The sequence below is a fragment of the Macaca fascicularis genome, chromosome 1 (genome assembly GCF_037993035.2).
Source record: "Macaca fascicularis isolate 582-1 chromosome 1, T2T-MFA8v1.1".
Classification (NCBI taxonomy): domain Eukaryota; kingdom Metazoa; phylum Chordata; class Mammalia; order Primates; family Cercopithecidae; genus Macaca; species Macaca fascicularis.
Window position 1 is genome coordinate 100367237 of NC_088375.1, and position 25697 is coordinate 100392933.

The following is a 25697-nucleotide window of genomic DNA, read 5'->3' on the forward strand; positions in this document are numbered from 1 at the left end:
TATTTACTGCATGACCTCAAGCAAGTTATTTAACTCTCTAAGCTTCAGTTTCCTCATCTGTGAATCACCTGTGGATAATAGTAAGGTTAAACCTGGTGCTGAGCTCATGGAAAAGTTCAGCTGTACTGCTGTAGAATTCTCATCTTCTTGTAGTCCCATGACATACCACACCTCTGTGAGCAAGCCAGATTAAGGACCCATGTTCTTAAAATAGATTCTTGTATTTTAAAGAGTTCAGTAAACAATATAGGAAGCAACAGTAATTGCTTGTCTTTCTCCCAGCCCTCTGTTCCAGGGAAGGGTTTTTTGGTGGAGTGGGAGTCTCCTCCAGGAGAAATAGTAGATGTTCTAAGCTGCAGGGAAATGTCTCCACAGAAACTTTTGCTGGAGGTTCTGGCTGGAAGAAAATCCAAGAAGGACAGCTGGGTCTCAGAATGCCATCTGAGCATGCAGGACAATATCCCAGCCAGTTGGGGCCCAAGACAAGACCAGAGTTCATTTTAATAGTGTTTATCCAGGTTCTGTTATCAGAACTGGGCACCATGAGCCGTCCTTCTTAAAGACAAATACAACAGAAAAAGAGGCTGCCTCTTAACTGACTTATTCACCCCTTGGAAAATTTGTTAAGATAAAACATACTCCTTGTTGTTTTAACTCTATTATCTTGTTCAACAAAGCAAAATTTAGAAACAATAAAACTAAAGAAGGAAGTATCTATCTCTGAGTATGATCTTTACTTCTTTTACTCCATAGAACGCTTTTTAAAATTTGACATTTTAAACAATCTCTTGATCTTCATTTGTTCTTTTTTCAAGGAGAGATATGAACACAATGTTCTTTAAGAAATTGTTCTTCATTAAACTAGGCAACAACATGTGAGTCATTGTAACGTATTATGTTAAATTTTAAAAAATACAAAACTAGGTGCAACCCAGTGACTGTAGTTACAAATGTGCTTCTGGAATGAGTAGCCCACTGAGGCAAGAAAAAACTTCACTTAAGCCGCTGCTTAGTAAAAGGCACGTGGTGTCTATCCCAGGCACCAGCATCTTGACTGTAATTATTATTTGAGATTAGCCTAATTATCAGATGTTTACTTACGATGATACCCAGAGGCATTTTTTTACTTGAAATTTTATAATAAAGCAAAAAGATAAATTGAAGTGACCAAGCCCACCATACAGAATGAGAACCTCAGAGGTGTTGTATACAATGAAAATAAACACTAACTGCATTTACTGTACTGTGTGATTTTGGTATTGTCTTCCAATCCTGCCACATGTGGATTCTGCGAAACTGCATCAGGTGTGGCCAAGGGTTCAGTTCACATTTTCATTCTGTTTCACATTTTCTGTTCTGATTCATGGTTTACATATACAACTCTTCCTGTTCTCTATTATACACTGATATTTTCTTTATGAAATGTGATAGTCTATGCTGAGAAATTTCAATTCTTTTACAACAGGGCTTTAAAACACTTATTACATAAAGTCCGTCTCTCTGTCTTCAATTGCTAAAAGGTCTTAATAGTCTATAGTGTGCTTTTGTCCCTAATTTACGTTGCCAAGTTATCGTTGCCTCCAGTAGAGATGCCCAGGAATGACATTCATTTGTAGGGTGCCTGAAACATTCTGCTCCATGTCTCTGAGGAGTGTCCTTGATCTTGACCACACAACAGAACTTCCTGTGCATCCCCAGCTGCAGCTTTATGGGGTTCGCCATTTAATTAATCATGACCACCTGCAGGAAACAATAAAAAGTGATAGACACCAGTGCAAAATGGCTTTCACATGTCAGGTGCTGCAGCGAACATCTTACTTGTATTTATGCCATTTACTTCTCCCAACAATCCTATGAGATTGTTCTTCGTCTTAACTCTGTTACTGATGAGGAAAGCGTGGCTTAGAGAGATTAAATAACTTGTCTAAGGTGGGATGATTTATAAATAACAGAATGGGGGCGTGGGCCCAGAACTATCTGACCGTGTGGCCAGGGTTCTGAACCAGTCTGCTGCCTGCTGCCTTCTAAAGAAAGGTTTGGAAAACTGCAAACTTCAAAGCAGTTGTGATGGTTAAAAAATGATGGCAGATTTTCCTTTCTTTCTTTTTTCTTTTTTTTTTTTTTTTTTACAGGGTCTCACTATGTCACCCAGGCTGGAGTGAGTGGTACAAACATAACTCACTGTAATCTTGAACTTCTGGGCTCAAGCAATCTTCCCATCTCAGCCTCCTAAGTAGCTGGGACTACAGGCATGCGCCACCATGCTTGGCTAATTAAATTTTTTTTTTTTTTTTGTAGAGCTGGGGTCTCATTAGGTTGCCCAGGCTGATCTTAAACTCTTGGCCTCAAATAATCCTCCTGCGTTGGCCTCCCAAAGTGTTAGGATTACAGGCGTAAGCCACTATACCTGGATCACATTTTATTTTCTTTCTTTTATAGACATTTTCCTCAGTGCTATATTACGTTTGTGATTTTTAAAAGAAGAGATGAATATTAGTTAGGGTTCTCCAGAGAAGCAGAATCAATAGGATACGTATACATAAAAAGATTTATTATGAGGAATTGGCTCATGTGATTATGGAGACTGAGAAGTTTCATGGCCTGCTGTCTGCAAGCTGGAGATCCAGGAAAGCCAGTGGTGTAATTCCAGTTCAAGTTTGAAGGCCTGAGAACCAGGGGAGGTGACGGTGTCAATCCCAGCACAAGGGCTCACTAGGCAGGTGGGAAGCAAAAGGAACAAATTCCTCCTTCTGCCTTTTTGTTCTAGTCAGGCCCTCAATGAATTGGATGGAGGGCAATCTGCTTTCCTGAGACACGATTCAAATGCTGATCTCATCCACAACACCCTCACAGACACATTCAGAAATAATGTTTAATCTGGCCACTTCATAATGCCATCTAGTTGACACATAAAATTAACCATTGGAGGATGGAACCCCAATGTTAAAAAAAGACCACAATTCCTAAATATTTTTCTCTTAACTAGCAGTGTTATCTGATAAAGTCATTAAGTGGTTGACAATTAGATTTGTTATTCTTGGTAAGTATGAATATATCATTAAAGGATGTTTAGAGTCACTATATTTTAAACCAATGGAATGGTTTTCTCATAGTCAGTGCTGGGGCAGGCAGGTAGATGGAGAAGAGGTGAGTGGATGGAGAAGAGGCAAGTGGATGGAGAAGCAGGTGGATTGGGATTCCATCACAGTGCTTCATCTGGAGTTACTCTCCACTATTCACCTCTCTCTCCAGTGGTTGCAGTTAGAATTGTTCACTGAAGATTTCTACCCTATAGCTAGCTTTTCCAAGCAGCTCAAGTGTCCTAGCTCTCCCCTCTTTCCTGGACTCACTTCAGGTCAGCCCACCTCATTGGTGTGACAGTGCAGGAATCACTGCTTTGGACTGTATAAATGGCCCATGAGTATCTCAGAGGGTCATTAAATGACTTCATGGAGCACACAGCGCCCATTCCCCAGCTGTCTCTGTTTCTCAGGGAGGTGACTGGCTAGTTAAGGACCAGAACTATTCAGAGACAGAAATGAATTCTGCTTCTGATAGTGCTTATACAGGGTTTCCAGGTACTTTGCAAATTATTCTCCTATCTACCACTCTGTCTAAGAAGGCAGACCAGGGTTATGGGAGGCAGTTTTTGGAGCACAGAAAAGATCTGAGGCTGGTGACTCAATAACCACTGTCACCAGTTCCTGAACTCTATTTCTGCCTAGAAGGAGTAGAGTGGCATGGGCATTTCCCTTTCTTTAACAATGTATGCCAGTAAAAAGCAGACTAGCAAATTACATGACTGCCACATGAGGTCATTTGAAAGGTAGTAGGAAGCACCCCAGTCCTACCAAGAATGCTTCTAAAAATGCTGTGGAGAGAGTCTGTGAAGCAGTGACTCTTTCTTGGTCACAGTCACCCCTTAAGGGACATGAAGAATTCCAAGTCAGTTCAGCGCAGGCCCCAGGAAGGGAGGGATCCCACATATTGGGTCTGGGGTCTGGAAGGATGGAGGAACATCAGTGGAAATGACAGCAGTTTGGAGAGGAAGTCCTCAGATGGCAAAGACCCTCAGATGTCTCTCCACTTCCAGACTCCAGTGCCCTGAAGCAGGTCTAAATTTCTCACTGATGTGAGAAACCTGGTGAGGGCCTTGCAGTGGGCAATCCCAGAACCACAGACAGGATACAGGGAAGAAGGCACTGCCAGTGGGATTTTCATCTCTCCTAGCCAGGCCTGGTCACTCAGGTCATCCATCTGGCTAGGGAGCTGATGGCAGGCATGAACATTCAGCAAAAAGGAGTTGAGTAGAGCCTGAGCCTGCATCTGGGCTAGAGTCACTTCAAAGCCCAGTTTTCTCTCCACTCTCCCCTCAACCCTGACAGCCCCAGCACCACAACAAGGCTATCTGGTTGACTAGTCTGCTCAGCCTCCATATCAGCCATCTGCCCTGTGGGCTTCCTCATCTCACCCAGCAGGGCGGACCCCAGGGTGTTTTTTCCCAGTGCTTTCCCCAGGCCAGTTTTAAACTCTTCAATCAGGTCTACTAGGAGAGCTTTCAGAGTTTGGGGGAATTCTGTATTTTCATTTTGGTTTTGCAGGTTTTTTTTTTTCTTATCCAGATAAATATGCTCATCATGAGCTCCATGTGGCCAGGTGATCTGGTCTTAGTGGCCCTTCTCTGTGGGGCCAGTTCCTTTTATAGGGGACCTCTGGTCAGAGGCTATGATGATGATGACCATTGGCTGGGAAGCCAAGACACTCAGGAACAGTCCAGCCCAGACACTGTCAGGCAGGTGATATTGGCACCTATAGCCATAGTGTCAGGAGAGAGAGTGGCAAGTCTTAGGGACACATTTAAGAGTATAAGAGGTAGGAGATGTCTTTGATGGATAACCCATTTGAGGTTTTTTGGGGAAGGCTATTTTCCACAGAAATGTAGTCCTCCTCACTCTCAGGGTGGGGCTCTGCATCGCCAAAGGGAAAGAATGGTGCTGAGCCACAGACATGGGAGGCTAGGACAGGAAACAGTGCTCACCTAGGATTCTCCTATTGCCCACGCTGTGGCCTGTGCCAGAAGGAATGTTTCACAGATAATGAGCCATTAGCCTACACGAGCCTGAAGACTGGCTAAGATTCTTGCTCAGTATAATGCAAGTGGTATGGTGAATGGATAGAACACAGACTCTGGAGTCAGATAATCCAGGGTTTGAATCCAACTCTTGCTTTTTTTTTTGGCTCTGAGCCATTGAACAAGTTATTTAGCTGCACTATACTTCAATTTGTAAAATGGGGATAATTATTCCTGCTTCTTACTGCTACCAAGATTAATGAAATAACACATGTGGAAACCCCAGACATCCAGGGAGTTCAATTAGCAAGATTTCCTTCCTCCTTATCCTCTTGAGTATTCATGGTGATATATACTCACCAGGAAAAAGGAACGAGCTCTGATCAGTGTCAGGATTCCCAAGTTTGGTCCAGATCCTGCCTTACAAATGCCACCAGCTCTTTCATAGGACTGTTAGGAGGATCAAATAAGGCCATGAATGTGAAGGCTTTTGAAAACAACTTTGTAACTACAAGACACTATCATCTGTGTATCTTCTGTTGTTGGTCTATTGACATCTGCTCTTAATAGCTGAAGGAAGCAGCTCAGTATACTAGATGTACTAACTGCAAATCTCTGGTCAGTCACATTGTCCCTCAGGTCCTGTATTAGTTTCCTATGACTGCTGTAACAAATTATCACAAACATGATGACTTAAAACAACGGAAATTCATTCTCCTACCATTCTGTAGGCCCAAGGTCTAAAACTAACATATTGGCAGGGCATGGCTCCTTCTGAAAGCTCCAGGGGAGAATCTTTCTGTGCCTCTTCCAGCGTCTGGTTGTCTCTGGTGTTCCTTGGATTGTGGCTGCATAGCTCTAGTCTCCGTTCTGTCTTTTCACATGGCCATCTTCTTCGTGTCTCTGTGTGTCCTTTTTCTATTTCTCATAAAGATGCACTACTCTCATTGGATTTGGGGATCACTCTAATTCACCCAATATAATCTCATCTCAATTCTTTCCTTAATTACATCTGAAAGATCCTTATTCCAAATAAGGCCACATTCAGACGTTCCAGGTGAAGAAGAATTTGGGGGCAGGGAGGACTCTATAGAATCCACTCTAGAACCTCAGAACCTTCATCTAAACCATTTCTGACCCTCATTCAATGTATGTTTTTATTGAGTTCTAGATTGCACCAAACAGGAAAACTCTTCAGATAGTGCTTACCATTAGCTCAGTTTTCTGTGCAGAGGGGATGCAGGAGGTCAGAGTGGAGATGCCTCATGGTGAGGCTGGAGAAGGGCTAATTCTGGAAATGAGAGGAAGGGCAAAGCAAACAAGAGAATAAGTGTCTGTCTTTGAGAGAGAATGGTTTGAAATGAATAGACAGCATGCCTTCCAGGAGCCGTGCAGCTTGAAGAGAGAACACCAGTCTTGAAATCAGACCTGGATCATTGGTTTCCCATTTTTACAGGATCCCAGTATTCTCACATCATTTAGTTATTTCAACTGACATTTTATGAATATGTAGACAGTATGCCATTCACTATTTGGATTCTCAGTTATTGTAACAGTGGTGTGTTGGTAAATGGTTAACCATAATGAAAAATAATGTATGCATATATGTAAATGAGTTTGTTATAAATTTTGCTTATATGAAGAATGTGTAACATGCAATTTATAAAATACAATTTATTGCATTTTAGTAAAATGTACAATCCCCTTTATTGTAAATTCCATATAGCCACTGATCTCACAGGCTGCTTGCTTTCATATTGGCTTAATTCATATCCACAGCCGAACTGTGGTTACAATTGACAAAGGAATGTAGTTCCAAGATGAATGTTGGTTAATGTCTTTTTTGAAGTTAAAGAAATGTGAAACAACAAAAACGTGTGTTGGAACATCATTTGCTCATCAGTGACACTAGTGACTTTTTGCTGAATCAGATGATAGTTTTTGAGCACTGGAAAAATGTTTCCTCAATTTTTTATGCTAATCCCAAAGTAAGGGCCACAGTCATGGCACACGTTTAAGTGTACTCTGCATCATTATGTTTTCTCTATTACTTTCTTACATTTAGACAATCAACAAAACAATGAAGTTCTGATTTATATTGCTTGCTGATTTCCATGACATAAACTCTCATCATGGCCAGTTTCAAGTTCCCAACATAATGCCATTGAATGCAGAGTGGGGAAGACAGGTCCAGAAGTACCAATGATCCAGTATTTAATTTCCACTGTAGACACATAAGAGATGTCAATTACCTCAAGAACATAGATATCAGTAATGTCATAAAATAATTAAGAAACAATGAGCTTTGAGATTTTATTCCCTCTGTTTAGTATAATTTATTTAGTTGTAAAGTTTCTTTTAAAGGCAGGGTTTTGCTCTGTTGCCCAGGCTGGAGTGCAGTGGCTATTCACAGGTGTGTTAGTCCATTCTCACACTGCTATAAAGATACTACCCAAGACTGGGTAATTTATAAAGGATAAAGGTTTAATTGACTCACAGTTCCACATGGCTAAGGAGGTCCCATGAAACTTACAATCATGGCAGAAGGCAAAGGAGAAGCAAGGACCTTCTTCACATCACAGTAGGAGAGAGAAGTGCAGCCAAGAGCAGAAAATATTGCCTTCTAAAACCATCCGATCTTGTGAGAACTCACTCACTGTCTTAAGACCAGCATGGAGAGGAAACTGCCCCCATGATCCAATCACCTCCCACCTTGTCCCTTTCTCAACACTTGGGGATTATAGGGATTACAATTCGAGATAAGATTTGGGTGGGGATACAGTGGCAAACCACACCAACAGGCATGATCATGATAGTCCATTCTCACACTGCTATAAAGATGCTACAGCCCCGGGGCCTATCATGGGGAGGGGGGAGGGGGGAGGGGGGAGGGATTGCATTTGGGAGTTATACTTGATGTAAATGACGAGTTGATGGGTGCTGACGAGTTGATGGGTGCAGCACAGCAACATGGCACAAGTATACATATGTAACAAACCTGCACGTTATGCACATGTACCCTAGAACTTAAAGTATAATAATAATAAAAAATAAAAAATAAAAAAAATTTAAAAAAAAGATGCTACAGCCTCAAACTCTTGGACTCAAGGGATCCTCATGCTTCAGTCTCCCAACTAGCTGGGACTACAGGCATGTACCACCACACCCAGCTTAACTGTAAGTTTATATAATTTAATTTAATTTTATATGTTTAATAATGGCCATGTTCATCAAGCACCTCACAAGCTTTCTGAAAATCTATTTTTTATTTTTATTTAAAAAATATTTTTGTAGACATGAGGTCTCGCTATATTGCCCAGACTGTTTTCAAACTCTTGGCCTCAAAGGTTCTCCCACCTAGGCCTCCACAAGTGGTAGGGCTACAGGCGTGCCACTGTGCCCATCCAGATTCCTGAAAATTTAACAGTTTTATTAATTGGTACATGCTGGTTCAAGCACACAACACTGGGAATAGTTGTGAGAAGGACAGTTGAGTGCTGGGGAAAGGAAGGAAGAAAACAGTGAGGATAAAGAACAAGCTCACATATCCCACCAACTTTTATTACCTGATCCCCATGGGGAGGCCCATCAGAGAGTGCCTATGACCTGTTACAATGAACTCTAAAAACACTTCCCTACTCTTTCAAGTCTCCCTGTGAGCATTGGTTACATTTCCAGTGTCCCATTCTTATAGTTTAACTCATGAAAGAGGGCGGGATCTTCCTTCTGCCAATACTAGTTCCTTCTCCTCAATGAAAAGTTAGACACAAACTCTAAAATAAAGGCAACTCCCAGAATACAACACAGCCCCAGTTAAATTAAAAAGCCTTTTATCCAAGAGACAGGCAACAACAAATGCTGACAAGGATGTGGAGACAAGGGAACCCTTGTACACTGTTGGTGGGACTATAAGTTAGTACAACCACCGTGGAGAATGGTTTGAAGGTTCCTCACAAAACTAAAAATAGAGCTACCATATGATCCACAATCTCACTGCTCGGTGTACACCTAAAAGAAAAGAAATCAGTATATTGAAGAGATATCTGTATTCTCATGTTTATTACAGCACTATTCACAATAGCCAAGGTTGGAAGCAACCTAAGTGTCTATCACAGATGAGTGAATAAAGAAAATGTGTTACATATACACAATGGAGTACTATTCAGCTAAAAAAGAATTAGATCCTGTCATTTGCAACGATGTGGATGGAACTGAAGATCATTATGTTAAGTGAAATAAGCCAGGCACAGACAGACAAACTTCACACGTTCTCACTTGTGGGAGGTAAAAAGTAAAACAATTGAACTTGTGGACAGAGAGTAGAAGGATGGTTACCAGAGGCTGAAGGGTAGTGGGGGTTGGGGAAGAAGTGGGGATGGTTAATGGGTACAAAAAATAGAAAGAATGAATAAGAACTAGTATTTGATAACACGACAGTGTGACTATAGTCAATAATAATTTAATTGCACATTTAAAAATAACTAAAAGTATAATTGCATTGTTTGTAACACAAAGGATAAATGTTTGAGGTGATGGATACCCCGTTTACCCTGTGTGATTATTACGCATTGCATGCCTCTATCAACATATCTCATATACCCCATACATCTATATATATACATACTGACTATGTACACACAGACGTTAAAAATTAGGAAAAAACAAACACAACAAGGAGACTGAGCTGGAAGGATGGAGCTCTGGGATAGATTTGTCCTACATCCCTGCCTGGGAGGGAATCCACACACATGTGAGAAGACAAACTAGGAGCATGGGACACTAAATTATACCACATTGCACTCATTGGGGTCACAGGGTTTCTTCCAAGTGACCCGCACTTGCCCATCCCATCTCTCTGTGACAGTGGCACCCGCACCAGACTACATGTTGAAGTGTTATCTGAAATTATGAAATAAAACAGAAGTAAGAGGTCTATGAGCTCATCAAAATGCAGTCATCTAAATTCAGCTGTGAACTGCCAAATTTGAGGAGTGATCTGACAAAACATCTTTTCTTTGCAATCCAAGAAGACTTACCGGAGAGAACTGCTCAGATAATCTGCAACATCCGGTTCCTGGAGGCAGCTAAGGAAAGAAGCAGGGGTGCATGTTTCTGCCCAAAGCCGGGGTTTGGCCGAGGTGACTACACACCCCCTTTCCTGGCTCCCATAGGCTAAGTGCCTGGCTTCTTGAGAAGCCTGCTTCTTGAGAAGAAAAAAGTGATTTAAAGCCTCATGGGAGATGAGCAATCCTCAAGACACAAGCAGAAAAAGTCCCGGTGATACAGGAAGCGGGTTCAGGAACCTGCTGGTTCCTGATACATAAATTAGACAGCAGAGGCAGCACTGCATGACACGAAGCTCGCTCTGCCTAGCGTCTGTGAGCAGCTGCCAGGCTCTGACCAGGACCCCTTCCTTCTCCTCACTGGCTGATGGATCCCAAGGGGCTCCTCTCCTTGACCTTTGTGTTATTTCTCTCCCTGGCTTTTGGGGCAAGCTATGGAACAGGTGAGTGTTCATCTGCCTGATGGTTTGAGTCCCACGTTAGCTGCCTGGAATCAGCATATCTTCGTGGATGGAGAGAAGGTGCAGGGCTGGGGATTGTGTTTGGTCACTCTTCCTTAGGGACTGGCTGTCAGTTTCAACTGCCTCTTTCAAAGAGGAAGGAACATTATGAGTTCCTGGGCCCCTGGGTTTCCAAGACTCAAGCCCACCAGCCCCTTTTCCAAGGAAATGAGGAGCTCTAAGCCAAAGGCTCCAGTCACTTCTCTGACCAGTCTTAGGGTGACAGGCTCTGGTAGAAGTCCTGGTTGAGTGGTTGGTTTTACATGGGCATTTTTCTGGCAAAGATCCAGCCTAGAGAGACTGAGCTGGATGGAGTGAGCTCTGGGAGATGATTTGCCCTACATCCCTGCCCTAGGAGGGAATCTGTGCCCATGCAGCCTGACAAACCAGGAGCATGGGTCAACAGAAAGCATTGGCTAGAATGGGAAGAGAGAGTAGAAGTGAAAACTCCAGGCTTTTGGCTAATAACCAGCAGTGACCACAGTGCGGTCATACTGGTGTGTATTTTCTTGGAAGAGAAGGTCCAAGAAAGCAAGAGGGAAGAAGTTGGGATTTCTGGAGCCTAGGGCTGGTTACAGTATGTGGGAAATGCAAATTGGGGACCCTCAGAGAGTAGCTCCAGCAGGAAGGCCAGACAAGGGCTACCTTTGGATCTGGACTCTGTTCCTGTCTTTCTGGATATCTTCTTCCCAAGGCAAGCTCTTGCTTTCTGTTTAGAAGTATCAGGGCTATGAGAAAAGGTATTTGAGAAAGAAAAAGCCAAGCAAGAAGTGGACTTTGGACTGCCTGTGTGAGTGGGGTGAGAATCTCTTTCTGCTTATTTGTTTAGACTGTGGGAGGTAGCCTGGAGTAGAAGAGGTGGCATTACGGACAGGGGGGGAAATCCTGAGGCCCAGGGTGTTTTAAGCTTGGGGTTTTCAAGACCGCAAATCCAATATGGACTTTTCCAGGAAAAGCACCGAGATATACCAGGGATGTGGGGGTGCTGCACAATGGATGTGTCTTTTACCAGACAGCCAGATGAACAGGGCTTGCTCAGCCACTTCCTTTTGGAATCTGCAGACCCATGGGTCATACTTCCCAAGGTCTAGGAGAGACAGAACTGAGCTCAGGGCTCAGAAAACCAAACTGAACCACTTTAAGTGGTCACAGGGAAAGCCACGCTTCCCTCGTTGCAACCAATTTGTGACTGCACCATTTTTGGAGCACTTCTTGGTGACTGTAAGGAGTGATGGTGCTGAACTGTGAGCTGGACTTTTCCATCTCTGTGCTTGCTAGCCTCTTGGCCAGCCTGGCCCATAGCATCTTAGGCACTGCTGACCAATAGCTGGTCCTACTGAGGCTTTGGAAGTCACCGGTCAGGGAGAAGCAGCCCAGCCCCACAAGGCAAGTCTATCCAATCGGAGGCTGCTCACTTCATTGCATGTTTTCTTCTTTGAATCTTCACAAAAGCTTTTCAGTGTTTTTATTTTTAAATACACACCCTTTTGTGAAGCCCCAATAAAACCCAGGCAGAAATGCTTTGCAAATGCGGCAGGTTAGTCATGACAGATTTGCCCAAGCAAGAAGCTTGATACTTGTAAAACTGGCACCCACTCCCATTCTCATTTCTACTCAGCTCAACTTCTAATTCCCAGTCAGAATTGTAAAAATCAAAAAGTCCACATGTCCCTTCCCCAAGTAAAGTGAATTTTTCATTTCCCCAATGAGATTTGTTTTAATAGACTTTATTTTTTAGAGCAGTTTTAGGTTCACAGCAAAGTTGGGCAGAAAGAACAGAGATTTCCCATATACCCTCTGCCCCATATATGCATAGCCTCCCCTGTTATCAATATCCCCCACCAGGGTGGTACATTTGTTATAATTGATGACTTTACCTCAGTGAGTTTTTTTATTCCTCCATGCAGGTCCTCCGCACCCCCTTCACACACTTTGGGGGAAGGTGAGGGACAAGTGTGTGGGTTCTAGACTTGGCCTAACCTTGTATGTTCAGTGGCCCATTCTATCCCAAGATGTCAATCTAGGCACTTCTATTTCTCAAAAATGTTAATACTGTGATGTCATGTGATGCTGTCACTTTCATTGTCTCCCTCACTGGACTGGAAATCAGAGTATCAGGGCTAATTGTTTTTATCCATAGATTGACTTTGAATGATCCCATTCAGCAGCTATTAAGGACAAATGATGTGGCAGCCACATCATTTGTCAAGGGTGCAAGGGTGCAAGGTGTGGGGAAAACAAAATGAACAACAGCCACTGCGCAGCACCTGACACTTTCTGTACTGAAAGCCTGTACACAAATGTTTGTTGAGTGAATAATATTAGTATATACTGCATACTTGCTTTATACCAGGCACTGTTCTAAATGCTTTATGTGTGTCAGTCATTTCATTTTCACACCAAGCCTATAAGATATGTATGTATTATTGGTACCATTAAAACTTTATAAATGGGGAAAGGGGCACAGAGTAGTTTAGCAATTTCTCTGTGCTCACATAGCCATCTGACTCCAGAGGCCTCAATGAGTGAAACTGGACAAGCCCATGTTTGGGAAGCAGGGGTGGGGAGAATGCCACAATTTGTATCCAGATTCCATGGTAAAAATTAGAATGTGCTATCTATAATTGAAAAATATGAGTGGAATTGAATTGAGATAAATTGAAGTATAGAAATGTTCAAAAGGTGAGAGACTGATAAAAATTATAGAAGAATGGAGAGGGCATATAAGAAGTATTTGACCTGTAATTTGGAAAATGAAAACGTTTTTTTCATCATGCAAACATTCATTTAATTTTTTTGTTAACTAGTTTGTTTATTGATTATCACATCTGTAAAACATGCCATGTCTATGAAACTTCACCAGTACACAAGAGTATTTAGTGAAGACTAATCTGCCCTCCATACCTCATGCTGGAGGCAACCACTGTGTACACTTTCTTGTGTGTCTTTCCAAATGTACAGGTCTTCGTGTTTGATAGATCAGTAGGGTGACTATAGTTAACAATAATCTATTGTACATATCAAAATAGCTGGAAGAGAATAATTCAAATGGTCTTAGCATAAAGGAAAGAGAAATACTCAAGGTGATACATATCCCAATTACCCCGATTTGATCTTTACACAACATGTGAATGTATCAGATAGTGCTATGTGTCCTGAAAATATGTACATCTATTATGTATCAATTTTTTAACATGGCAGAGAAGAAATCAGAGACTTAAGGATAAAGAGGGCGGGGAAATAAAACTTTTCTGGACTTTTCAGTGTCCTGGTGAAGAACACTAGCTTCCTGACACTTTTTTCATACCATGAGAATTAAATCTGTAGTCATTTGTATAGGTAATTGCTCTGATCCAAATGAATAATAAAACTTTTCCCGAGAGGACCAAATGGTTACAGCCTGAACAAGGTCCCTAGGTAGAGCGCCCAAGGTGCCGTGAAGCCTGGAGTCACTATCTTCCTAAGCAGGCCAGCACAAGCTTGTGCCTTCATTTTGCAACATGCAAGAAGGAATGAGCCCCAGAACTTGAGACAAGTCCCAGGACTTGCCATAAAAGCCAAGACATGTAAGGGACTATCTGGCTCCTGGAGAGATTTATTTACCTATCAAAGTGTTGGAATAAGGAGCAGACCTTTAAGAAGGGCAGGGGGGATTGCTGCCTCCTTCCCCTTTTATAGGTAGAGAAAATAATTTGTCCGTATTTCTTACCTATGGAGTGTCTGGTTACTCACATAAAACAATTGACCTTGCTCTTATCACATCATCCTAGGGGGAAGCGGGGGCCAAAGAATTTACTATTTACTGTGAGTTATTTAATAAGAAATTTGAATCTAATCCAGAATATCTCATGTGCACATTTGGGATAAAGTTAATAAAAATGAATATTAAAAACTTAGCCCCAAATAAATAGGTCTGATGGGTTTGATTTTTATGGAACTTGAGAAGGAGTATTCCAGGAGGAGGCACAAATGCAGAGGTAAAGGGTTTCAAGTGTTCAGGGGAAATGGCAAGTTGTCTGTTGTACCTGAAACCTAGGGTTTATATTTAAGGCACTTCCATGTCCTCAGCTGGCAAGTGGGGAAAAGGGTCCCCACCACTTGCCTCCATAACATACCTCTTAGGGATGTTATAAAGGCAAATCAGAGTACATTCCAATTTTGGTGGGAGGAGAACTTGGACTCTGGGTTGTCATTTGCTCATTCGTTCATTCATCCATTCCTTTTTATTAATTCACTTGGGTAACAAGGACTTACTGAGCTCCTACTATGTCCCAGGTGGGTGTTAGGGATACTGCAATGAATAAAACAGACACAGTCCGTACTCTTGGAAGCTTATAAGAGTAAGGGATTACAGGCATTGAACCAGAGTTGAACACATGATGAATGATATGAAGGAGTGCATTCATCGTCCGTTAGAAGCCTGTGGCTGGACAACCCAACCTAAGTCAGGAGTCAGGAAAGTCTTCCCTACGAAAGACATGTCAAAATGGAGACCAGAAAGATGGAAGTTGTTAGCTAGGCAAATAAAGAGTGGTTCTAGGCTCTAAGGCTAGGGAAGGTACATGCTAATAGTATAAGATAGAATGACCCAGAAGTGCCAAAGAATAAAAATAGGACTTTGACTGATGGGGATACAGTTTAAAAAGCAAACACAGACAAGTTGTCTTTTTTTTCTGAGCCTAAATTTACCAAAACAACTGTGGAGTCTGTAAGTTCTGTTCCTTCTGTTCCTGAAAGAATGCTGTAGCAAGGTGCTAAAAGCACATATGAAAGTATCAGGGCTAGGCAAAAAAATATGATACAATAAAACAAAAAGGGTTATCATTAGGTAGAAGCCCATGTTGTGAGAGGGTTGGCTAAATCATACTATTAATAATTTTTGACCAAACTCCATAGGCCCATGTGAATCACTCATTTTTCGAAGTAGAATTGCCCGTGAAGGAAAGTGAGTTGGTGTTAACAGCTACAAATGTTTCCTCCCAGACTCTTTTAGCAAACAAGGGCTGGCTGAATCACAGACACACTGGAAAACACTCATCAGGCAGCAGGATGTTTCAGGAGCAGGGACGCCACTTGAGGGGTTTTACGAACCACTTTAAAGCCCCCACTTATTTTTCCACCTTATGCTTAGGTGAGGGTGATCTCAAGTACCCCCTCCAGACCCCGACACACACACACTCAGGTGTTGCGTCATCATTCTTTATGTGGGTTGTGGGGTATAAGGGTCTCTTCCTGATGAAGTTTTGGTTCCACTCCTCATGACTGAGTGTGCATAAGCCACTCAGTCTCTCTCATCTACCCCTTCCCCTTTCCTCTTCCTCTTTCTCCTTCAATTTTCTTTCTTTGATTTTTTTTCTTTGATTTCTTTTATTTTTTTGGTTATTCACTACCTCTCTTATATCCCTCTTTCTCCTCTCCCAACCAACTCCAAGTTCTGAAAGCAATCATGGTGCAAAGGGTGTGCAGGGTTAGGGGGGAAGGGGTGCATGGGAGCCATTTTGGGGAGTGGTGGCGATGGGTTATGGTCTGAAAACGGAATTTTTAAATTCTTTTTTTCTCCCCTATCAAAGTTGGTCTTTAAAAATCAACACTATGCTAGCAATTCTTAATCTTGTTTTGAATCTCAGATCCCTTTAAGAGATGGCATTTATGGATGAGCTCCCAGAAAAATATACATATGCTCATCTATACAACTTTTTATACAGAAGTTTGGAAGTTCATTCTTGCACATATGGCTGTAAATTTTTTCCCATTTCTTTATACTTAGAAGTTTAGGTTCAGGACTCAAGTTACTCTCTTAAGTACTGTGCCTACAATTCAGGTATGCGGCCACCAAAGGGGTCACATTATCTAGACAGTCAGGCATCCACAAGTGTGGTTGGAAGAAAATCCAACATGCTTCCCAGTTTATTGATGTAAAAACAACCACCACCACATTAACTATAATGTTCCTCATGTCATCAAGCAGCAGGGGAGAGCACTCTGTTTTAAGCTTAATATATTAGCAATATTTTAAAAAACAAGTGCCTAATTGCCTTTCTCACTTTTCCTCAACAATTATGAATTTCAATCACTCTAATCCAGATTTTAGCCCAGATAGACTACTTTTTCTTCTTCCCCAGTCATTGAATCTCCAGTCTACTACTAGCTGAGCCCTTTACTGAACGACATTGGGATTTCAGGGTATTTTGGTAACAAGAATATTTGGGCCAGTGTGTCCAATTTTCCAATATCTCATCTTAGCCACAAGTCAGTTGTGAAAGAGTGTCTTCTAGGTAGCTGCATTACTTAAGCTGATGGTTCTATTTTACTCTCTGACTTTCTTATCAGCTAGAACAATCTATGCTCTCTTTGAGTCATGGACTCCTTCTTTTATGAACACCAACTTATGGTTAAGTTCAGATATATATATATATCTGAACTTATAAACTTATATGTATCTGAACCTAAATAAGAGGCTTTGGTCAGGTAATACGGTTTTCAGCATTCATAAATTGAACAGATATTTATTAAATGCCTCCTATGTGCTAAGCACATAGCACCTCTTTGTAGGTCCTGGGGTCAAAATAATGAACAAAATGAAGTTCTTCCTCTTGAGGCTTTTGCATTTTAGTGGGAGAGACAAAAATAAAACAAAAAATATATATACAGTATAATATAAGGCAGTGATAAGTGCAGAAAGAAACAGAAAGTTATTTTAGATACATGGTCAGAGGAGGCCTCTTGGAGGAGATACTGTTTGGAGCAGATACCTAAAATAAAGTGAAAGAATGAGCTATCCAGGTATGGAAGGGAAGAAATTCTCCAGCGAGAGGAACAGCAAAAGCAAAAGTTCTGACACAGGAATGTTCTTGGTGGGTTTAAGAAGCAGCCAGGAGCCAGTGTGACTGTAGCGCAGTGAGCAAAGAGGAGGGCAGGAAATGGAGTTGGAACAGTGCCAGGGACTGGGTATGCAGGGCCTTTGAAGCCATATCAATAGTGGACTATGGTTTTATTCTATCAGTGCTAGAAAGCCACAGAAATTTAAAAGCAGGAGAGAGACAAAATAGGACATAGTTTTTAAAAATTACTCTATCAGGGAGATCAGCTGGAAGAAGACGGCAGTACCAGGCCTGGGATGATGTGGTGGAAATGCAGGAGGTGCGAAGGGTTCAGATACCAGACATATTTTGAAGTCAGAGCCAGGAGGATTTGCTGTTAAAATGAGTGTGGAGTATGGCTGGGCACAGTGGCTCATGCCTGTAATCCCAGCACTTTGGGAGACGGAGGCGGGCAGATCACTTGAGGTCAGGAGTTCGAAGTCAGCCTGGCCAACATGGTGAAACCCCATCTCTACTAAAAATACAAAAAATTAGCCGGGCGTGGTGGCAGGCGCCTGTAATCCCAGCTACGCAGGAGGCTGAGGCAAGAGACTTGCTTGAGCCTGGGAGGCAGAGGTTGCAGTGAGCCAAGATTGCAACATTGTACTCCAGCCTGGGTGACAAAGCAAGACTTGGACTCAAAGAAAAAAAAAATTGAGTTTGGAGTATGCAAGAACGAAAGGAGTCAAGGATGTTTCCAATGTTTTGGCCTGAGAAATTGGCTGACTTATAATGTTTGCAGAAGGTGTTTTGGAACCAAGAGTTTGTTTGCTGAGTTTGAAATGCCCTTTAGACCTCCAAGTCCTATCTTGTGTAGGCAGTTGGGAGTGCAGTGAAGGGTTTGGTTGGGAGATATAACTCTGTAGTATCCCAGAAATATGTCAGACTGTGCAGTTGGGTGAGAAACTGGATTGGTGTGGATGAGAATGAGAACTCTGAGAACTGGGATGCTCCAGTATTTAGAGGTCCGGAAGAACAGAAGGCTCCTGCCAAGAAGACTGAGCAGAGGCAGCTTATAGGATAGGTGAAAAACCGGGAAAGTATGGTGTTCCCTGATCCAAATGATGACAGCGTTTCAAGGAGGGATGGATGAACTATGTCAAGTACCCCTGAGAAAGCAAGTAAGATAGGAACTTTGACTTGGCTTCGTGGAGTAGACAGTGACCTTGACAAAGGTGGGTCCAGCGAGCAGTAGGAAAGAACACCTGTTTATAGTGGGTCCAAGGGAAAATGGGTCTGGAAATGGGAAAATAAGCTATAAACACACATTAAAGCACTTTACTGAAAAGGAAAACAGAGAAATGGAGAGGTAGCTGGGGATGGACCTGGGATTAGGGGAGATATTTTTAATATAAAGGAAACTACAAGTTTATATGTTGTGTATTGATGGAAATAACCTAGTAAAAAAAACCTGATAATGTGAGGGATGGAGGCAATTGCCGAAACAAAGCTTTGAAGTAGGTGAGTGCTCCATGGGGGAAGAGGCTCCACTTGCGTGGGAATGTAGACCATCTATCCAAGTAGGTAAGTTGAGTTAGTGGTGGTAATAAATGGAAGTTCTCTTTTCGTTTCTTCATTTTATTTTTCGATGAAACAAAAAGCAAAGTCGTCACATGAGAGAGGAGGGGGAAAGGCAGGTTGTGGGTTTGAGGAGAGAGGAGGTGTGAAATAATCAGCAGTAGGATCCCTTATAGTGGTTTGAAAGGCTCTTTTTTTTTTTTTAAATCTTGTTGGCTCAGCTTTTTTGAAAGAGAAAAATACAGTAATATCTCACTGTCGACATTATTAACTATCTCAGGGTGTTTTAGAGAGAGAGAATTCCACAGTTTGAACACTGGGCTTACCCTTTCTTGACTCCACATTCCTCAGATTTTTCTGTTTTCCTCATGATCTGAAATGGTTCCTGGGCTCATGAGCTCAGATTCACTTTCATTTGCTCTCCGTCCTTCATCCTGTATATTCAATGGTGGAATAAAACCCTGGTAGAGGAATTAACAGACCTGAATTCTAGTCCTGACTCCCACTGACTAGTCAGGGAAGCCATTTAACTTCTCTGTGCTTTTTAGATGCCTGAACCTTAAATCTGAGTTGATAAAGACCCAGTGCTCTAGTTACTCTATACAACTCTATCCTAAGTAATTTTAAGCTGTCTACTGACAGTTTTGAAATATTGAGAATATAGTAGGGATCCTCATGGCAGTCTTCATAGACCATGAAGGACTTGGCAGCCCCAGGGATAGCCCAAGAGGAAGGGGGAGAGCCTCCAGTCTGTCCTTCTGTTCTGCTGACACGATGTTATCTAAAGGCCTTAATAATAAGGGACTCTCTTCTCCTCCCTCCCACAGGTGGGCACATGATGAACTGCCCAAAGATTCTCCGGCAGTTGGGAAGCAAAGTGCTGCTGCCCCTGACACATGAAAGGATAAATAAGAGCATGAACAAAAGCATCCACATTGTCGTCACAATGGCAAAATCACTGGAGAACAGTGTCGAGAACAAAATAGTGTCTCTTGATCCATCCGAAGCAGGCCCTCCACGTTACCTAGGAGATCGCTACAAGTTTTATCTGGAGAATCTCACCCTGGGGATCCGGGAAAGCAGGAAGGAAGATGAGGGATGGTACCTTATGACCCTGGAGAAAAATGTTTCAGTTCAGCGCTTTTGCCTGCAGTTGAGGCTTTATGGTAATAATGGCGGCTTCCCCAGTCCACACTAAAGGGCCAAGGTGCTCCTTTGACCAAGAATTCAGGTCTCTCTTAAAAGCAAAGGTATTCAGAGTTGGAAGTAACTATAATGATCTTCTAGTTTGACGGTATTTAAACCTGCTGCATGGAAGACGTTTTAAAGGTTGAAATTGTTTTTTTTTTTCCAAATTGCACATTGATGATAGCTGATTAAGCATTAGTTACTCTTACTCCCATTTCCCAAAGGAAAGGGGCCCAGCTACCTGTGGGCTGGAGGGCCTATAGCCCCAAGAATCTTGATTTGCAAGTAATATTTTATTTGAAAACAGAATTTTTTTTCTGATTAAAAGAAATTGAATATCACAGATCAAACCCAGTCTCTCATACGTGAAGACGGTGAAATCTAACTAGAAGTGGTTAGCCCATTTACACACATTTGTGTAGGTGTTTCACTGCAATGGGGGTTCTGAATAAAGAAGGCTAAAATTCAGCCCACATACCACTTGTTAAGCCCTACATTCTGGCACCAGATCACACCTACCTGGTGGAAGAAGTGCCTTTTGGCATTTAAACAAAGGCTTTGGTTATAAAGTCTCTTAGTTGCTGTACTTAAATTAGGAACCAAGTCCACCTGAATCCAAGGCCAGTGCTTTTTTGAGCCTCTTTAACTACCAGTCCCTCTTGAGTGCACCCAGGGATTGCATCTCTTAGGCGCAGAGGCTCATCTGAATTCCCAGGGATCCTGATAGCCACGTGAGGCTTTCCTGCTTCTTCAAAATGACTTCCTTATCTCTGGGGATGGGACAGGAATTCCCAGCTAACCAACATTTCTTTGAAATTCTCAAATTTCTAGAGGGAAGGCAGCAATACTTTCACCAGTCCTCCCTCGCGCCAGCATTCCCTTTCCTTCAAACAGTGCCTGCGGAATTCCCATGGCCCTCACCCAGGTACCTGAGAGTCACTTCCAGCAGTGACTGCAGGGCAAGACTGCCATGAGCATGGAGGCTGCACAGGATGCATTTTCCAAAGCGGTGTGGATTCCAGACATTCCATCCTTTGGTTCCTATGTTACCTGTTTTTGTCACAGTTTGTGATCAAATTCTTACTTTGGAAAATGTGGTCTCTGCAACCATGGCATTGTTTTCAAGCCAAAGGAAGAGTTTGGATTTTGAAGTCAGATAGACCTAGGTTCAGATCTTAACTTGGCCACTTAGAAGCTGTGAGATGTAAGACATTCCACCTCCCTGGGACTTGGCTTTCTCATCTATAAAATGGGAATAATTACAACTAGAATTATAATTGTTGGGAAGACTAAAAAAGATGATGAATGTGAAACACCAGCACTGCTCTTGTCCTATAATAGTTGCTAAATAAGCAAGAGTTTACCTTTCATCTGGCCTATTTCATGGCCTTAGAGTGGGATAGATTGATGAGGCCTATGGTTATACTTGAGGACCTATCCCTATCTCAGACACACAAAAGCACTTATTACACACCCACCCACTCACCCATGCGCGTGTGTGTGTGCGCACGCGCGCACACACACACCCTCCCACACACATCTGTATAGATGAAATCTCACCGCTAAAAAGTCATTCTTTTAGGTCTAGGAAGTAACAACGTAAGCCAACTAAAAACTATGGTGGCTTAGTTGACAGCAAACTCCATTGATAGGAGACAGGAGAATAGCAACCTAGGTCAAGAACAGCAGGAAAGGTGAGTGAAGCCCTAACAATATTGGTAGAAGGGGCCTAAAAAGCAGATTCTTATTTTATCCCAAGGTGGTCTTAGAAAGGATATAGTGGTGCATGATGGACAGTGTGAAGCAGTAGATTTCCCACTAGAAATAAATCACACTGAGGGGGAGGGAAAATGCCATTAGGCTGTACTTTGTTCTAACAAAAAGGTCAAGTGAGAATTCCCAGGGGTTCATTTCGGTGATGGCTCCTTTCCTCCCACTCCTGACAGAGCAGGTCTCCACTCCAGAAATTAAAGTGTTAAACAAGACCCAGGAGAACGGGACCTGCACCTTGATACTGGGCTGCACAGTGGAGAAGGGGGACCATGTGGCTTACAGCTGGAGTGAAAAGGCAGGCACCCACCCACTGCACCCAGCCAACAGCTCCCACCTCCTGTCCCTCACCCTCGGCCCCCAGCATGCTGACAATATCTATATCTGCACTGTGAGCAACGCCATCAGCAACAATTCCCAGACCTTCAGCCCGTGGCCCAGATGCAGGACAGACCACTCAGGTGAGTACACTGGTGGCAGCCTGTGTGCCACCTTAATGAGCATGGGCTCAGTCTTCACCTGACCCAATTGCTCCCCAGTCATGGCATTCACCTTAGTAACAATTTTCTTTAAAGTTTGCAAAAGTTTACCATGTGCATTTAGTGAGCTCACTCTCATATTGACTAGGGTGGCCTTATTATGCTCATTTCACAGTTGATGAAACCAACAGGAGGTGATAGAGCCAGAGCCAGAGCCTAAGTCTCCAAGGCGTAGCCTTCTCTGCCTCTTGCTTTGGCTCCAACCTGCAAGGTTGGCTGGGTGAGGGAGTGCAGGTGGGCGGGCCTGGCTCCCAAGTCTATGTTCCACTAATGCTGGGGCAGTTCTACACCATCAATTAGTATTTATTGATCACCTACCTGGTTAGAAATTGTGAATAAATATGATATGTGATCTCTCCTCTCTAACAATTCATTGTAAAGATAAGATGTAAAACATGTGCTTAATAATGAAACACAGGATATAGTTAAGGGCCTCGTTTTATGGAATGGACTGTGAATCCCATAGCAGGACCAGGGGAGTCAGAAAGAGAGACTAAGACCTGGACTGTGAAGTTTGAAGAATAATGATAAGTTGCATAGCGCTTCATCATTAGCAAAACACTCTCAACTGCATAATCTCTTTTGATCCTCACAATAACCTTGCCAGATAGGTGTTATTCTACTTTCATTTTACAGATAAGGAAAGTGACATTCATAGCATTTAAGTACCCTCCTCAAGTTTCTTTGGCTTGTAAATAGTGCAGTTAACCCCTAAACCTACATCTTCTGACTGTTCTTCCTCTAGAAAGAAAAGCATCATTATTCTGTCAGCAAAAGGAAGACAGAACTTATTAAGTAAGCCCATTTAACCACTTGGATACAGAATAGAACACAGGCCCTTTTTACTAACAGATCTTGTGTCCCTGCCTCAGGCAGGTTCAGGGACAGTAGGACCAGGGTGCTTGCTCTGCAAGGCATTTCTTAAACCCTGACATTCTCCTCTCTGCATCCACTGGGGGGTACATAGGAATCGTTCCAATGGGTCTTCTGTCTACAGTAGCCATGGCGTCCATGTGGAGGGCTTTCCCAGGTGGTCGTGGTTGAGGGACAGGGGAATTCAGCCAAGTAATGCCCTTCCACATAGCACTGCCTGTCACAGAGACTCCCCCGGAGTATTCCCAGATGGACTGCTGGGAAAATCCCACCTGGCCTCCAGTGTGCCCCTGGGAGTTCTTGAATGAGTCTAACCCCCTGCATGTTTCCTCCCCAGACATTTCATAGCCAGAGTCCCCCGTCTGCTCACTTACTGGCTATGTCTGGCTGCTTGCCCACCTTGCATACAAACCACATTCAGAGGCTACCCCCCAGTTCAGAGCGCTCAGCCTACCCATGGTCATTTAGAAGGTGCTGGCAGGACAAGCAAGCAGTGCAGCATAGTGGGTGACTTACAGAATGTGGGCCTGGAAGTCCTAGGGCCAATGCTGCCCTTTCTACTTACAAGATCAAGTCCCTCTGCCCTTCTGAGATTTAGATTCTTCATCTCTAAATAACAACAACTGGTGGGTCATTGCGGTTTACTATGTGCCAGTTATGTGGCATTTCAGTTAATCCTCACAGCAACAAAATAATATAGATAGTATTAGTATCCCCATTTCACAGATGAGGAAACAAAGCTATAACATCGTTATAAGTAAGGTCACACACAGAGCAAGTGATGGAGCTAGACCTTCCGATTCTGGAAGCCTCATAGGCACTAGTGAAAGAGATAATGCACTTAAAATGCCTTATAAACCATAATGAAATGTAATTTTTATTTTAACAACTACATAAATACAAAGTATTTTTTAATGTTAAATGAGGAAGCAGTAACCCTTACCTCAGCACAGCCATCTCTGGGTATAGCTGTCCTATTAGAGTACAAAGACAGGGCACTGAGTATTTTACCCTGCCCAAAAAAGGGGCAGAACTTTCTTCATGCTCCTCAATGTAGTTTAAAAAGAATTTATTAGTGCATACCAAAGTGTTGGTGGACCATAAAGCTTACACTAAGGGCACTCAGCACAGAACGTTCTAAGAAAACATGTGAAGATGGACTTACCCATCTAAGCCACTCTGAGGACCAAGAATGCACCAGCAGGAACCAGATTTACTGAGTAGGAAGCAGGTTCTTGTCAGGAGTGGAGGGACAGGAAGCAGTAGAAACCTGGCACCATAGGAAGGGCCCTGTCAGGATCTTGGCTCGGTTTGTAAGAGAACTATCTAGCCGTTTCCCTCTCTTGGGTCTCTGTTTCATCCTCAGTAAAATGAAAAGGGCGAACAAGTGAAGTCCCTCCCAGAGTCAACAGTCCTTGATTCAGTGTGTGTGTCAATAAGAACTGCAAATAGAGGCTTGCCACTGTGTATGAGTTTGCTAAGGCTGCTGTAACAAAGGACCACACACTGAGTGACTTAAACAATCAAAATGTGTTGGCTCTCAGTTTTGGAGGCTAGAAATCTAAAGTCAAGGTGTCAGCAGGATTGTTTTTCTCTGAGGGCTGTGAGAGAAAGATCTCTCCCAGGCCCCTCTCCCTCCCTGGCTTGTAAATGACTGTCTTCCCTTGTCTTTTCATATCATCTTCCCTCTACGTGTATTTCTGTGTCCAAATTTTCTCTTCTTATAAGGACACCAGTCATATTGGATTAGGGCCCACCTCTCTCAGTTTGCTAGGGCTGCCATAATAAAGTACAACAGATTGGGTGGTTTAAATAACAGAAATTTATTTTTCTCCCAGTTCTGGAGGCTGGAAGTTTGAGGTCAAGGTGTTGGTAGGTTTGGGGTCTTCTGAGGCCTCTCTCCTAAGCTTGCGTATGGCTACCTTCTCACTGTGTCCTCACCTGGTCTTTCCTTTGTGTGCTCACACCCCGGTCTCTCTCTCTTTTTCCTGGTGTCTGTGTGTCCAGATTTCCTCTTCTTATAAGGACACCAGTCAGGTTAGATTAGGGACCACCCTAATGACCTCATTTTAACTTAATAACCTTTAAAGACCCTGCCTCTGAGGTCTTTGGCGTTAGAGCTTCAACATAGAAATTTGGGGGAGGGGAGATGCAATTCAACCCATAGCATCACCCTAATGACCTCAGTTTTACTCAATTAACTCTGTGAAGACCCTATGTCCAAATAAGGCCGTAGTTTAAGGAAATCAACATATGAATTTGGGGAAACACAATTCAACATGTAATACAAGTAGAGATGCCTCCTCCCCGCCCTG

The 25697-nt window shown here is 42.7% G+C and overlaps 1 protein-coding gene and 1 long non-coding RNA gene across 6 annotated transcripts in view; one reads left to right on the top strand and one right to left on the bottom strand.

The window, feature by feature from the left end:
• Window positions 1–727: 727 nt before the first annotated feature.
• On the bottom strand, window positions 728–10362 carry LOC141410272 (uncharacterized). Its single transcript, XR_012434559.1, has 2 exons — window positions 10108–10362; window positions 728–1740 (listed from the first exon to the last, which is right to left on the bottom strand). It is a non-coding gene; the product is annotated as an uncharacterized lncRNA (long non-coding RNA).
• Window positions 10363–10419: 57 nt separating this feature from the next.
• The window catches only part of SLAMF1 (signaling lymphocytic activation molecule family member 1), a 38906-nt gene continuing 23628 nt past the window's right edge, over window positions 10420–25697 (top strand). For 4 of the 5 annotated variants that reach the window (XR_012434552.1, XM_005541241.5, XM_005541242.5 and 1 more), the window contains exons 1-3: window positions 10420–10577; window positions 19840–20178; window positions 22147–22431. Coding sequence is in view for 4 of the 5 variants with exons in the window: in XM_005541241.5 (XP_005541298.2) it covers window positions 10502–10577; window positions 19840–20178; window positions 22147–22431 (700 nt within the window). In the remaining variant the exon portion in view is untranslated. The remainder of the gene's footprint in view (window positions 10578–19839; window positions 20179–22146; window positions 22432–25697) is intronic. The other variant, XM_074039225.1, reaches the window with a different exon arrangement.